Below are 15,269 nucleotides of genomic sequence, written 5' to 3'. Positions count from 1 at the left end.
ATTTCTAATCATGTATCAATTACTTAACAAACTGGATCTCACCTGAATCGCTCCATCTATCCTCACGAAGAAAATTTTTGTTTCAAACTCTGGTTCGCACAAGAGTACGACATGAAAAAAGAAAAGAAAATGCTCGTTCTGGCCTAGCAGCACAACTCACTGCCTATGACTTTGAGCCCTATTCACACAGTTAGGGTGATGCGGGATTGCTGTCTATTCTCTCACAAAACACATCTTGATTGATTCCCCATGTATAGATCCGTGTTAAAGCCCCTAAAGCATCTTCCTAGTGTTGGAGGGAGCAATCCCAAGGTTTTACTGTCGAAGTAGAGGGTCAGTCCATGTGGGTTTTGAGAGGGAGATAAGGTGCAACGTGACTGCACACTTTTGGTGTGCTGCTGCACCCGATCACCCTCCATCTGCTGTTGGGCCCCACAGCTGACAGGCCAGCAGCAGATGGAGGGTGATCAGGTTCAGCAGCACACCAAAAGTGTGCAATCAGATTGCATCTGATCTTGTGTCTTGGGACCACGGGGAATGGCCTGACAGCTTGAACAGGTTTTCTCGTCATAAAAAGAAAGAGAAAAAAATAAAAAAAAACATGGACAGGCAACCTGCCCAACGAGAATCAATGTACAAATTCCAAATACTTATCCAAGAAAAAGTGGTAATCACATTAATGGATTTTAGCCCCCCACGTAATCCTGCGTCTCCAACACAGTCCAATATTCACAGCATTTCCTTTCTTTGCAAAAATAGACATTCAAACATGTGGCATAAGGCATCCAGGAAAATAACACTCATTATATGCAAACTATGTACAATAGCATCTGGTCTGTGGTTCCAACAAAAGATCTTAAAGAGAGATCTTTCATTGAAAAATCATTGTATGCAAAAGGAAATTTTTTATATACGACCAAATGGACAGGATACCTCTATTTATTCTTATATGCAACCAGCAGCCCTTCATATCAATTCATATGCATTTTCCTCCCCCTTTTGTTAGTACATCTAAATCAAACTATACCTGGTAAACAGAATAAAAATGATTGCAAGCGTGACTACTTACAAGGACTTGCACAATTCAGAAAGAAAAAAAAAATTGATCCCCAGATCTCCTCGGTGTGACTTCACCAGATTATGCACAAATATTTTCCAGCTTCCCACCACCTCTGCAGTGCATGATAGCTGTCGGAAAAACATTTCATGGGCTTTCACTGAAAACCATTTCCTAAGGAAATCACAACAAAGTAGGAATTATATAAGGTGGGAGTTAACCAATTCTAACTTGTCAAATAAGTAAAACAGGACATTCAACATCGATGATTACAAGTTATTTGGATGATGTCAGTGTGTGCCTGAGAGAGAGAGAGAGAGAGTTAATGAAGGCACACATCTTTTAGTATATGTTATTGCTTTTCTAAGCACCTTAACAGTTTCAAACTACAGAGTATATTCGACAGGTTCTTTCAGAACAAGTGATAATTCTGCCTAATCCACAAGAGGAAAACTTCTAGCTAGAAGAGGCTACACAAGATTTTCACATTCTTATCTAATCTTTCAAATCCTGAAGAAAGCTAGCAAGGGAAAAATACCAGAATGTTTAGAGCTTTTAGAAAGCAATGATTTCTCTTGGATACATGTAAGAGTGTGGAACAAGCACGTGGATTTGGATTTACCCCTCATAAATCTCTACCTGTCTTGCGATCATTGAATTCATTCTATGAACATTATCCATGCACCTTTTGTCCCTTTTTCCATTATCACAACTTTTAATACATTCGGAGAAAACCTGTAACTTTTTCTCGAAAGGGCAGAGACAACAAGCATCAGTAAGATAAGTTATAAGGACTGACGACTGTCATTCCTAATGGAATTATAGAGTTTACTAAGATCAATTAAAATATAAGGTATGAATGGTACACTATGAGAAACGAAGTGTTACAAGTTAAAAAGAAAGGATTTGGTCATTGGAAAACTATCTCACATAGTTGCGGGTGCAGGTGCAGCGATGCGGTACTTTAAAAAAAATTGGGTGCGGGGGCACGGGAGGGTAATATATATATATATATATAGTATTGGGTAGGTGTGAAATGCTACTTGCTAAATGAGTTTTTTTTCAGGGTTTTTTTTGTTATATTTTTAAATTCTGACCGTACAGATGTGATCTATGTACTTGATTTTATAGGGATCAGCTCTTGAAGTGTTTGATTCCGACACATGGGTGGGTTTTTATAAGGTTCGAAAAATCAACGGTCCAAAATCTTTGTAAAATTTTTAGGCTCCAAATATCATTATTTTCATCAAAAACACATGATCCAGGTGTGGATTCCTCATAAATCGACCATGCCCAACACATTTATGGGGTTGGATCTGCAAAAAAAAAACTGGAAGGGCAAAAAAACCCTTTTAGCACGTATCATTTAGCATGTATCAATTTCGCACCTACCCATCTCTCTCTCTCTCTCTCTCTCTCTCTCTCTCTCTCTCTCTCTCTATATATATATATATATATATATATATATATATAATAACTTTTATAACATTTAACACTAATGAAATAAAAACAATTATTATATCATCAATTCATCATGCATAAATTCATGCAATAAATCAAATTAACAATCTACAATTGTTATTTCTCATCAATAAAAAAATAGCACCACAATTAAATAACCCTAAATATATTATGACTATGCAAAATGAATTAAGAAAACAGGAAACAATCAAACAAGTCAAGCAGAGCCAATCCCAGCAGGGTTGGGTTCAGCACTTACAGCAACGAGGGGAGGAGAAGGAAGAAGAAGAAAGAGAAGAGGAGGAGGAGGACGAAGACGAGGACAAGGAGGAAGAAGATGAGAGAGAGAGGAGAATAAAGAAGAAGAAAGAGAAGAGGAGGAGGAGGACGAGGACGGGGAGGAAGAAGAGGAGAGAGAGAGGGGTACCTTGCAATGGCAGTCACCGCCGTTGGAGAAGAGGGATCGAGGAGGGCCGCCGCCGTCGAGGAGGAGAGGAGGGAGATGAAATGCCCTAACCCCCCGCCCCCCCCCCCCCACTGAGTCCATTTTGGACACATATATCCCTGGGTGGGGTTGACCGCACCAGATGCCGCACCCGCATTACGTTGCGTCAATGCAGGTGCGGCATCCAGTTAGCCGAGTCCATGTGACTTAGTTGGGAAACTTAAGCTTTAGATTTATATAACATTAAAAGTTGATTTACGAGGGAAGAAAGCTTTAGGAAGGCCTAGCTACCAGTTAAAATTCCTGCAGCTACAGTATAGTGATTCTAGAACATTCAAAGCACAAGGTTCTCCCTTCAAGCAGCAGCATTTTTTCTGGATTCTAAGTAGCATAGGCCATGAGTGCTTAACGACCTACAACATAATTGTTACCTGCTGGATGGTAGACAAGCTATTTGTCTATGTCAGACAGCTCACATCCATTTTCCATCAATACTTCTCCCTAACTTGAATAGTTTGATACAGAAAATGATCTATAGCCTCATTTATTAAATAATAATTTTCCTTTGCCAGCTTCCATCAAAGCTTGGGCAAGCTACTTCACCTGCACTAATTGCCTAGCTATGTTCATGCAAATCTTTAAGCAACTCTATTCATGACTCTAAATGTCAAAGTCCATGAGCCAGGTCCATAATCTAAATAAGCAATTTCTAACATTTCTAACAGATGGAAAATGCTCAAAGAGCACGAAATATTCTCCTTCACACCATACACAACCCACCCTCCCTCCTGAAATGAAATGGGGATCTTCGAAACACGAGCTTTGATTAACAAGAGCAAGTGTCAAGAATGACACTAAAGCATAACCCTTAAAAAGGGTATAACTGGAAACAAAATAAAAATAAAAATGTATTCTTTATTGATATGAAAAACCAATTGCTTAAGAAGCATTGGAGTAAAATACAAGAGGGGCTGCACCCCTTTATATACACAGCTGAAAGAGGACTCAATAGAGCTGTTGGGCACAGTCCAACAGCTCTATTTAGAGCTGTTGGAATGTGTCAGTCCAACAGCTCTATTAAGAGCTGTTGGACTGTGTCAGTCCAACAGCTCTATTGCTAGTCAAGTCTGGACAGGACTTGACTAGCAACAGTCATTCTAGTTCAAACTGAACTAGATGACATAAAGACAAAAAATAAAAATAAAGGAAAAAAATACAGAAAAGAAAGAAATTAAAATGTATTTATATATATATATATAATAATATAATATTATTATATATACATATATGTACAGTTTTACATTTTAACACTCCCCCTCAAACTTACGGTACAATGAGCGAAAGTTTGTCTAAGAGAAAGTGAAATCGGGGAGCAGCGAGAGGCTTTGTAAAGAGGTCTGCTAACTGATATTCTGAAGTGACATATGGCAGATCAATTATCTCGTGTAGATATTCCTCTCTGACGTAGTGACAATCCATTTCGATGTGTTTGGTGCGTTCGTGGAATGTTCTGTTACTGGCAATGTAGATCGCACTTTTGTTGTCACAACACATTTGTGAAGCCTTTGTTGCTTCAACTCCCATGTCAGCAAGCAGTCGTCGGAGCCAAACTACTTCCATGGTCGTGGTTGCCATGGCTCTGTATTCAGCTTCGGTGGATGAGAGAGATACCTTCTGCTGCTTTTTACACCTCCACGAGATTAATGATTCCCCTAAAAAGACACAAAAGCCAGTGGTTGAGTGTCTGTTATTGGGATCACCTCCCCAATCAGCATCAGTATATGCAATTAAATCAAGAGAAGAGGAGGAAGATAAGAAAAGTCCTCGTGAAAGAGAGGACTTGATGTATCTGATAATACGCATGACTGCTCCCATATGAACAGAAGTAGGAGCATGTTGAAATTGACTTGCTGTATGAACAGCATGTGCTATATCTGGTCTGGTAATGGATAGATAGGAAAGTGCCCCGACAAGCTGTCTGTAAGGAGTAGGGTCTGCAAGAAGTTCTCCATCATCAATCTTCATTTTAACATTAACAACTTCTGGAGTGTCAACTTTCTTATCATCAGTAATACCAGACCTGAAAACAATATCAAAAGCAAATTTAGTCTGAGATAATAAATATCCTCTAGGAGAATAAGCAACTTCAATGCCTAAAAAATATCTTAACAAGCCCAAATCAGTCATTTCAAAATGAGATTTAAGAAGTGTTTTGATTGTTTCAACTCCCTGTTTATCGCTTCCGGTGATGATCATATCATCCACATAGAGAAGAAGCACAATGATCCCTGCATCAGAATTCTTAATAAACAAAGCAGTGTCAGTTAAACAGAATTGAAAACCAATATCAATCATAACACGACTAAACCTATCATACCAAGCTTTTGGTGCTTGTTTAAGTCCATAAAGAGCTTTTTCTAAGCGAAGGACTTTACCCTTAGGAATACTTAGACCAGGAGGGGGTTCCATATATACTTCTTCAACTAGCTTTCCATTTAAAAAAGCATTTTTGACATCCATTTGAAAAATAGACCATTTTTTGATAGAAGCTAAGGCAATTAAGGTTCGGACAGTAGTCATACGAGCCACCGGAGCAAAGGTTTCTTCATAATCAATCCCATATTCTTGGGCATAACCTTTGGCTACTAAACGGGCTTTATATCTTTCAAGAGTACCATCACTCTTGGTTTTAATTTTATAAACCCATCGACATCCTATAGTTTTCTTCCCTGGAGGAAGATCTTGAATATTCCATGTAGAAGCCTTTTCAAGTGCATCTAATTCAACTTTCATGGCTTCTATCCATTTGATATCATTTTTTGCTTGAAAATATGTGGATGGTTCTTCATATGAGTGAATTAATGCAATAACTGCCCTATATGTGGGTGAGAAAGACTCGTATGATACAAACTTTTCTGGAGGCCTCGAGATTCGGGATGATTGTCTAGTTGGAATGTTAGAATATTTCTCAAGTGCACATGGAGTATTAGACTCTTGTCGCCTGGAATATTGAATACTAGTATCTCTATGAACTTCTTCATTTTCAACATTAAGATCAATAATTCTTGGATCATCATCAAAGTTACAATCAAGGTCATATTCATCAGATGTTGATGTTAGATCTAGCAAAAAGGAGTACTCAGTGACGTCTTTTAATTTTCTAAAATCAAAGAAGCTCTCCTTTTCAAGAAAGGAAACATTTCTAGACACATATAGTTTATTATTTTTGAAGTCAAAACATCTATAACCTTTCTGGTTTTCAGCATATCCTAAAAAGGCACAGGGAATCGCACGAGGGGAAAGTTTATCATTTTTGTCAGTAAATATGAAACATTTGCACCCAAATATTCTTAATCTAGAGTAGTCTGGAGAAATGTTCATAAGTTTTTCAATGGGAGTGATATTTTGTAACGAAGAAGATGGCATCCTATTAATGAGATAGGTGGCAGTTAAGGCAGCTTCTGCCCAAAAGTCTTTAGGGACTTGATTTGCTATTAATAAAGTTCTAGTGGTTTCTATAATATGGCGATGTTTTCGTTCTGCCAGTCCATTTTGTTGAGGTGTATAAGGACAAGATCTTTGATGTGTGATGCCATGCAATTTAAGATAATTTTGAAAATCTGTGGATAAAAACTCTCCCCCTGAATCTGTGCGAAAAATAGTAATATCATTTTGAAATTTGTTTTTAACCATATTATGAAAAGTTTGAAAGTATGAAAATACTTCAGACTTATGTTTGAGAAAGTACATCCACGTATGTCGGGAGAAATCATCGACAAAAATAACATAGTAAACAAATCCTCCTTTAGAAATTACTGGTGCAGGACCCCAAACATCCGAGTGTATTAATTCAAGTGGTCTTGAAGAGAAAAAGGTTCTGTTCTGAAATGGTAATCTTTTCATTTTGCCGAGAATACAATCTTTACAATCAAATGATTCAGAGTTACAAAATTTCCCTAGATTTGGAAAATGTTGGATTTTGGCTATATGTGGGTGACCAAGTCTCTTATGCCACAGTTTCAACTCTATTTTTTGAATATTATAACAAAAAGCTTTCTTCGGCATTTCCAAAAAATCCATGTAATAGAGTCCTCCTTCTCTATGGCCTTCCCCAATCAGCTTGCCTGACTGGCGATCCTGTACCCAACAACCATGAGAAGAAAAAGAAATATTACACCCATAATCAGAAATTTGAGATACAGATAAAAGATTTAAATTTAATTTGGGAACATGTCTAATTTCTGGAATAAAAAATTTTTTTGTTTTATAAATTTTTTTCAAAATCTCCTATTCCTTCTATTTCAAGAGAAGTCCCATCAGCAGTAAAGACCTTTGACACACTTGTTTTATTTTTAACACATTTGGATAGACTTTGATTATTTGGGGTCATATGAAAAGATGCACCAGAGTCAAGAAGCCAAGAAATTTTACTTAAATCAGAAAAAGATGAGGCTGCTGCGCCGGTTGAAGCTTCAGATGAGGAAGAGGCACCTTTGATGAGAGGCTGAAGGATCTCCATTAGTTGGGCCAGGGAAACTGGTGCATCCTGATCTTTAGGCTCCGATCCAGCAATTGCAGCTCTTTTTTCTCTCAGCTCCTTAAGTTTGGGACATTGTGGCCTGTAGTGTCCCGGTTCATGACAGTGATGACAAATAACTTTCTTCTTATCATAGTCACCATTTTGTCGGTTAAAGTGAGGAGGCCTATATGATCGAACATGATTCCCTGGTCTAGACACGGCTAAAACGAAATCATCTTCAATTTTTAAAGAACCTTTCCGGAGACGATTTTCTTCCATTGTTAACTCTTCAATAGTTTCAACAATAGAAGGAATTTTTCCCCGGTGAAGTAGGGCCGATTTAGTGGTTTCAAATTCCGGCCTTAATCCAGTGATAAACTGGTAAAAATGTTCAACATCGAGTTGTTTCTGACGAAGCTCGATGTCTTCGGCACAATGCCACTTTGGTTCTAAAAGGGAAAGTTCTTCCCAAAGTTCGGACAACCCATTGTAATATTCACGAATAGTTTTGTCTCCTTGTGTCATCATTCGAACTTTTTCTTGGAGGTTGCACACGTGTGCAATATCTTTAAGGGAATACATATTCTTAAGGTATTCCCATGCCTTATCGGCATGATCAAATTTGGCAAGACTTGAGCATTTTTTAATGTCAACGCTATTGATAAGCCATGACATTATCTTCGCATGAGATATTCTCCATTCTTTCCATTTCTTCTCGTATGAGGCAATAGCCTTGATTTTCTCTTCTTCCGATAGAGGGACGTCTTTATCTCCCTCCTTTTTAGTAAGAGATAGCTTAGGTTCCGAATCGGAACCATCCACAATCCCCCATAAGCCTTTTCCCCATATATGGTGCTTCATGATTGAAGCCCATGTTACATAGTTCGTATCGCTTAGTTTCATAGGCATGATGGTGACTTTATCATTGTCATCCATCGATTACAAGGAGAGAAATAATAGGGATAGAAGAGAAACAAGAAGGAAAATGAGAAAGAAAGAAAAAAAAACAATACAACAAGATGTGAAATCTTCTCCAATGAAGTGATAAAACACTTCTCTTCAAGTGGCGAACACTTTTGCAAACGGGCACGGAAACCGAGGCAGCTTTTCCTCAAGATTTAGTACTTCCGCGGCTCTGATACCATGAAATGAAATGGGGATCTTCGAAACACGAGCTTTGATTAACAAGAGCAAGTGTCAAGAATGACACTAAAGCATAACCCTTAAAAAGGGTATAACTGGAAACAAAATAAAAATAAAAATGTATTCTTTATTGATATGAAAAACCAATTGCTTAAGAAGCATTGGAGTAAAATACAAGAGGGGCTGCACCCCTTTATATACACAGCTGAAAGAGGACTCAATAGAGCTGTTGGGCACAGTCCAACAGCTCTATTTAGAGCTGTTGGAATGTGTCAGTCCAACAGCTCTATTAAGAGCTGTTGGACTGTGTCAGTCCAACAGCTCTATTGCTAGTCAAGTCTGGACAGGACTTGACTAGCAACAGTCATTCTAGTTCAAACTGAACTAGATGACATAAAGACAAAAAATAAAAATAAAGGAAAAAAATACAGAAAAGAAAGAAATTAAAATGTATTTATATATATATATATAATAATATAATATTATTATATATACATATATGTACAGTTTTACATTTTAACACCTCCCCCCCCCCCCCCTCCAAAAAAAAAGGACAGCACAAGACCCACGATCCAACTTGCTGTACTTGCAAAAGCAACCCAAAGTACAGAATTAGTAACTGTATATGCCACAAGGATCACCATCATCACTCATGCACCCATGCTCCCCCTTATTTTTTCCCACAAGGATCACCAAAAAAATCAGCTACCTGTATCCTATACAGCTATATTTATCTCTGATAACATAGGAAATCGTCATAGAGCTATCCCCGTCTCAATTGATAAATGCATGCCATTTTTTCCCTCGATAGTGCTTAAAAAAAATGTAACGCAATAAAATTTAAGAAACACATTATTTTGGCAAAAGATCCTGATATTTTTGCAATATTTTAAAATATCATGATATGTGTGCAGGAATATGAACAGGATATAGAGGCTACCAAGGCTGTAATAGTCTGATGTGTCCTAATTGGAGTTGGATCTGGATCCAGATGAGAGAAGCTATTGCCAAGACGAGACCTGATTAACTATTGAAGCTAATCAAGCATGCCGATAGTTAACAAAACTGCATCCAAAACTCAGACCTTTTGAATAGAACTTTGGAAAAGAACTGAAAAGCTGTTTTTTTATAATGGTGGCGAAAAGATTTGTTCTTTTGATAGAATAGTTTTAGAACACCAAAAAATTGTATTTATAAAAAGTTACTTTTCAAGAAAAACTCATATGGATCTAAATTCATCAGGTCTTGAGTATGAATGAGTCTTGCACCCCAAATCATTTAGTTCACATGCCTTGATTTTCAGGAAAAAAAATCCTCATAACATGTCCATTTTTTGACCTCATTTTATACTAATTACATATATTTTGTTTGCCAATTTTACAATTTTAACTCACTGTATATGTTTTTCCATCTGTCACTAAGTAGCTGAAGACAGCTCATATAAGAGTGTTTTAAAAATCTGTAATCTTCATTTACAGGTGTGTGCAGGCCTACTTGCGAATGAATGTCACAAAATCACTTCAAAAAACATCCAGCAGCAGCATCTATTCAAAGAAAGCAAGAAGACAGACAAATACCATAGGAAGCATGGCATATGAAACTGTGTTCATATCTTTATGAGGAACCGAAAGCAAAAACAGAGAATACAAAACATAAGGGAAAATTAACTACCTTTCCACAGACAGGACATTTATCACTTCTTTCCATCCACTCATATATACAACCAAGGTGGAAATGATGAGAGCACTGGGTCATTATCTTAGGGTCTTCAGGAGTATATTCTGCAAAGCACAAAACGTATTAATGTCAGTTTTTTAGCTAAGAGAAAAAAGAAGGGAAAAATTTAGCCTCTTCTATGCTAAAAAAAAAAAACTCACTCAAAATAATCACTTGGCAATCAGAAATAAGCACAAAACAGAGAGCTAATTATACTTTTCAAAGAAAATTATTGCCAAAAGAAAGTGTACACTTATTCGGGATCAATTTCTATCGTTTGATAAAAGAAGTTTCATATGTAAAAAGTATGTTTATGGTACCAAATCAAATTTTGACCCACAAAATAAAGAAAATCTGTAAATAAAACTTAGTTACGAAAGTTGAAGAGAGTTTGTGTCTGTGCATGAGCTCAAAGATGTTGTGACCTTTTCATATCTCAGGACAATATAAAGGGATATTGATTAAATGATAACATCAATTTATTGCATATATTGAAGACACTTTCATCAAGAAATTTTATTTAGAAAAAAAATCAAACTGAATCATTTTTCGATTGGGAAACATGTTTTAGTCCGAAATCTCTGAGAGAGAGAAAAAACAAACGAAAGGCATCAGCTCTTTCAAGTGGCCCAAAAGTCAACATTAGCTGGCCAAATACATAAGCCAAAAGAAATGCTGATATTCCTGTCCTCAATGTCATAATTTACAGCACCAGTGGAGTAAAACTATGATTAGACAAAGAGACAAGTAGCAAGAGGTTTCCCATGACCATGCAATTTCACAAAAATGAGATAGTTTGACAGCATGCATGACACTTTCCTTTGAAACCAGAAAGCAAAGCCATGCAAATCCTAATGCATCTAATGATGTTAATCAAGAGGTCAACAAATCGAAGATCTTCACAGATGTCCATTCATTTTTATCTAGGTGTCTAGTTTCCTAGGACAACAATAGCTTGGAGGCAATACAAAACATGATGAAATCAGGTCAGGCCAATAAGAAGAAGATATAAATGTAATTTTCATATTCATGTACACACTTCAGGCTTACCTTCAAGGCATGTAGGGCATACATCCTCATCTTCAGATAATGGAAAAGTATATGTTACTCCACTCGCTACTTTTGCCAATAAGTGCTTTCCAGAGGAGTCTGAGAGGCTTATTTTCAACTGCTCTTCATACTCTGTTCCATTCCACTTCTCTCGCATAGATTCCAGACCACTACCACTGCTACTTCTTTGAAGAGGCTCAGATTCATCATGAAAATGGCTAGATCCCTTTTCTCGCCTTGATACCAGGCCATCACGTTGTAAACGAGAATATCTCAAATCAGTGTCATAAGGTAATGACCTTGGAGGAGAACGGTAGACATCGGATAAAGAATTATCAACTAAAGATGAGACTTGTCCAGCTGCAGCCAAAGATGTTGCTCCTTGAGTAGATGAAGTGATCACCCTAATTTCTCCTCTCTGGAATAGTGATGTATACTGAATAAAAACAAGAGAATTTAGCATTAAGCTTCATTCTTAAACAGTGCTAGAGAAAAAATTGTGCTCCTATAAAACAAAAGAAATTCATGACATCCAATCTATCATGTTTACAAAAACAAAATCTGTTACAAGGTAGTTCACATGAATTGTCCATGTCCAACAAGAATCAGTTCGCAACTTATGAAATTGAGAACCAATATTACATGTAGTCAGCCACGTGCACTCCATTAACATCTGTAACCCAGAAAAATAAAGAGACCAATCCATCAAATATGGAAAAACCACATCACGCTACACACTGGATGCATACAACAAAGCACACAAGTGTTAGCAGCCTTTCAAGGAAGGAGATTTGGATGCAAAAAGTAGGGCATGGCCATTGGTGGTAGTGAGAATAAAGCACTAGTTGGGGAGAAGTGCTACTTTGGAGAAAGGGTTTACCAGTCATAGTGAGGAAGTTAATCATTTCCCTCCTAGAATGATCATAGCTGTCCAAACTGGCATCTATTCTATATTTCTACCATACCTTCAAGGTAAATGAATGAGAAACATAAAAAAATATTTCTATGAGACATCTAAGTTGTTAATTGTAACAATCTTTTTTCAGTTGGAGGTCATGCCACAGTATCCAAAATTTTGAACTCATGCGTCAACCTCAGGTTGGTGCCAGGTTGTACCTGTATCTTTGCGACATAGCATATAATGTTTAAGCCTTACAAAAATCATCAAAATTAGAAGGGTCCACATAGTCACATGATTCTAAATTTATGATAAACTGCAAGATTGTCAATTTATGCTCATAACGGCTGCCAAGCGACCAGCAAAGGGTATACTAGGCATCTTACAAAGCAAATACTACCTCTTAAAAACAGCAAGCTTTTGACATCATATACTCAAATATTGTAGCACTTAGCAAATAACTAAAACGCAGGCATGGCAATTGAATGCGGATCGAATATCAAAATAGCTCATAACAGGTTGTTGCCTGACATCCCAAGAGAGAACAAACATAGATGGATGAACTGAATTCTGCAGGATCAAACTCCAATTGTAGCCACCACACATATCGGCATTTCCAAACAAGTCATCCTAGTGCCTAACTACCTCAGAATATCGAACATGAGAACCACAAAGTTCAATTTTGTCCATTCAGATCAAGTAAAACAAAGCTTTTCTGCCTGAAGTATACCACACGTAAGAGCTGGTGAACAAAACATCTCAAGCAGGTGCAATGCCTGTAAACAGATCCATTGACGTATGCCAACTCCTCGATATCATCTGGACGTAAGCAGCAACATGCAGCACCCATACCGCTGTTGGCTTCAAAAATTCTGTGTTCAAGATTAATACTTCTAAAGCCCCTCCAAGCACAAACTTTCAAATGAATCTGGTGTCTTGAACAGAAAATAAGTGTTTACTTGTCCGATGCATTCTAACATGAATTATCAGACATTTGTGCCAGAGCTGCCTGTTCAATTATATACCCAGACTCCAGTCCTTACAGACTAGAATTCCCTCCTTTAGCACAGAATCCAAATGAACCGACCTCTCAGTACTGATTACTGAGACAGCTTTGACACCCACCAATCAAAAAAAAGAAATCTTGTTTCTCCAATTTTACCTGCCTCAGTTCAAACGAAAAACACAGTCAATTTGCACTTCTTTAACATGCAAACTACAATAAGAACCAAGACTGTAACAAAATATCAATAAAATACAATTACAAAAGCCTTTACATATGTGAATTTTCAGAAGGCGGAAGCAGAAAAATATTCATACAAGCATCCACACTTGTAGTCAATTTCAGATAAGAATTGTCCTTAAATTGTGTAACCACAAAAACTACAATTTACCACCATCAAATAAAAAAAAAACAACCTCAATGAGGCATCTTTCACAAGGAATCATTCCAAGATATACAGATTAAGGAAACAAATAAATCCAACTATAAAAACCAACCCCCAACCCCAAAACCTGCGCACGAATGGGTGCATCAAAAAGAAAAGAAAAATCAACGAAAATTCAATATTTCAAGTTCAGACAACCGCAATTAAGCATCCTCTTGAAATTGATCAAAAAAATTCAACACTATAGAAAATAAAACAGCGTATTAAATTTTCAAAAGAAGGAATAAAACTGCACTACCCCAATAGACTAACCTCAAGAAATTACATTCCAAACCACATTCAGAAAGGAAAGAAACGATCAAAAACTCATACGAGCATGGGAAACTACAACCAAACAATTGGTGGAATCGATGATCAGTAAAAGAAATCCAAAGCCCCAAAGTCATTCAAAACGAAGGAGACACGCAAAAGGGAGGGAAGGGACGCACCTTTTGGGCATCGATGATCATGACCCCCAAAAGGAAAAATTGAAGAAAAGGATCAAGAAACCTGCAAAACTTTCGACGGGATGGGGAATCGGATTTCTTGTCGGCCGGGCTTGAACAGAAACAGGGGGAGGGTTTTGTGGGGTGTGAGTTGGTGGGTATCCAATTAGAGCTACAAATATAGAAACAGGAATAGAACTAATGTGTAGATTCGAGGGGAACGGCAAAAGGAGAGAGAGAGAGAGAGAAAAGAGTCGTTTTTAGTATGTCTCTTTCTTCTCTTTTGCACAAGAATTTGGTAAAGGATGAAGAGAGAAGTTTGGGGGATGATGGGTCATCATTAAGGAGAAAACGCTAGTGAGGTTTGTGGTTACCATTGTGTCCCTTGGTTTCCAACTTGGCACACAATTGACCACTCTGGCCTAAATTGTACTTGGCTAAAACATGGCGCCCCCACTCTCTCTCTCTCTCAACTGTGTGCTGCTAAAACATGGCATTTTTCTCTCTCTAAATTATGTGTATATGGCTAAAACATGAAGCTCTTTCTCTCTCTAAATTATGTGTATATGGCTAAAACATGGTGGCCTCTTTCTGAAGTCTAAATTATGTGGATGTGGCTAAAGCTCCCTCTCTCTCGTGTGTATGACTAAAACATAACTCTCTAAACTGTTTATATGGCTAAAGACTCTCTCCAGGTTTGGTAAGCTTTTGAGTCCAAGTTGAAATAGAAGTTGGTCTTTAACTTGGAATAAAATATGACTCAAGTCTGATTTGTGATACGTTATTGAGTGGCGCTTTACATGATAATGTTGGTTCATGCTTCAATGGAGCCAAATTCGGCCTTCATCCACCTATACTGAGTGCCTACACCAAGTCCCTTTTAGATGAACCTGCAGCCAGACCCACCTAGATGGACCTGCTTTAAGCGTTAACCCTTCATTTGAGTGTATTGAATAATCAAATGTACCTCTCTCTCTCTGCATTGAAAAGTGTGACTACTTCTGTAATTTAGTTCTAAACAATGAGGTCTAAAGGGGGCTCTGAAATTAGATCCCCTGTAGATTATCCTCTTCTAAATTTTGACATCCCATTTAGGGAAATGACAAA

At 37.5% G+C, this 15,269-nt stretch overlaps 1 protein-coding gene across 1 annotated transcript; it reads right to left on the bottom strand.

Moving 5' to 3' along the window:
• Window positions 1–790: 790 nt before the first annotated feature.
• On the bottom strand, window positions 791–14,301 carry LOC149848228 (E3 ubiquitin-protein ligase At3g02290-like). Its single transcript, XM_089985465.1, has 5 exons — window positions 14,166–14,301; window positions 13,020–13,451; window positions 11,392–11,827; window positions 10,297–10,406; window positions 791–1,231 (listed from the first exon to the last, which is right to left on the bottom strand). Exons 2-5 carry the CDS (start codon window positions 13,137–13,139, stop codon window positions 1,205–1,207), a joined length of 693 nt encoding a protein of 230 aa, XP_089841591.1. The 5' UTR covers window positions 13,140–13,451; window positions 14,166–14,301; the 3' UTR covers window positions 791–1,204.
• Between the last annotated feature and the right edge of the window lie 968 nt (window positions 14,302–15,269).

The sequence above is a fragment of the Nuphar pumila genome, chromosome 1 (genome assembly GCF_984573655.1).
Source record: "Nuphar pumila chromosome 1, dmNupPumi1.hap1.1, whole genome shotgun sequence".
Classification (NCBI taxonomy): Eukaryota; Viridiplantae; Streptophyta; class Magnoliopsida; order Nymphaeales; family Nymphaeaceae; genus Nuphar; species Nuphar pumila.
Note: the sequence above shows the minus strand (reverse complement) of the source record. Positions and strands in the feature narration are given on the sequence as shown.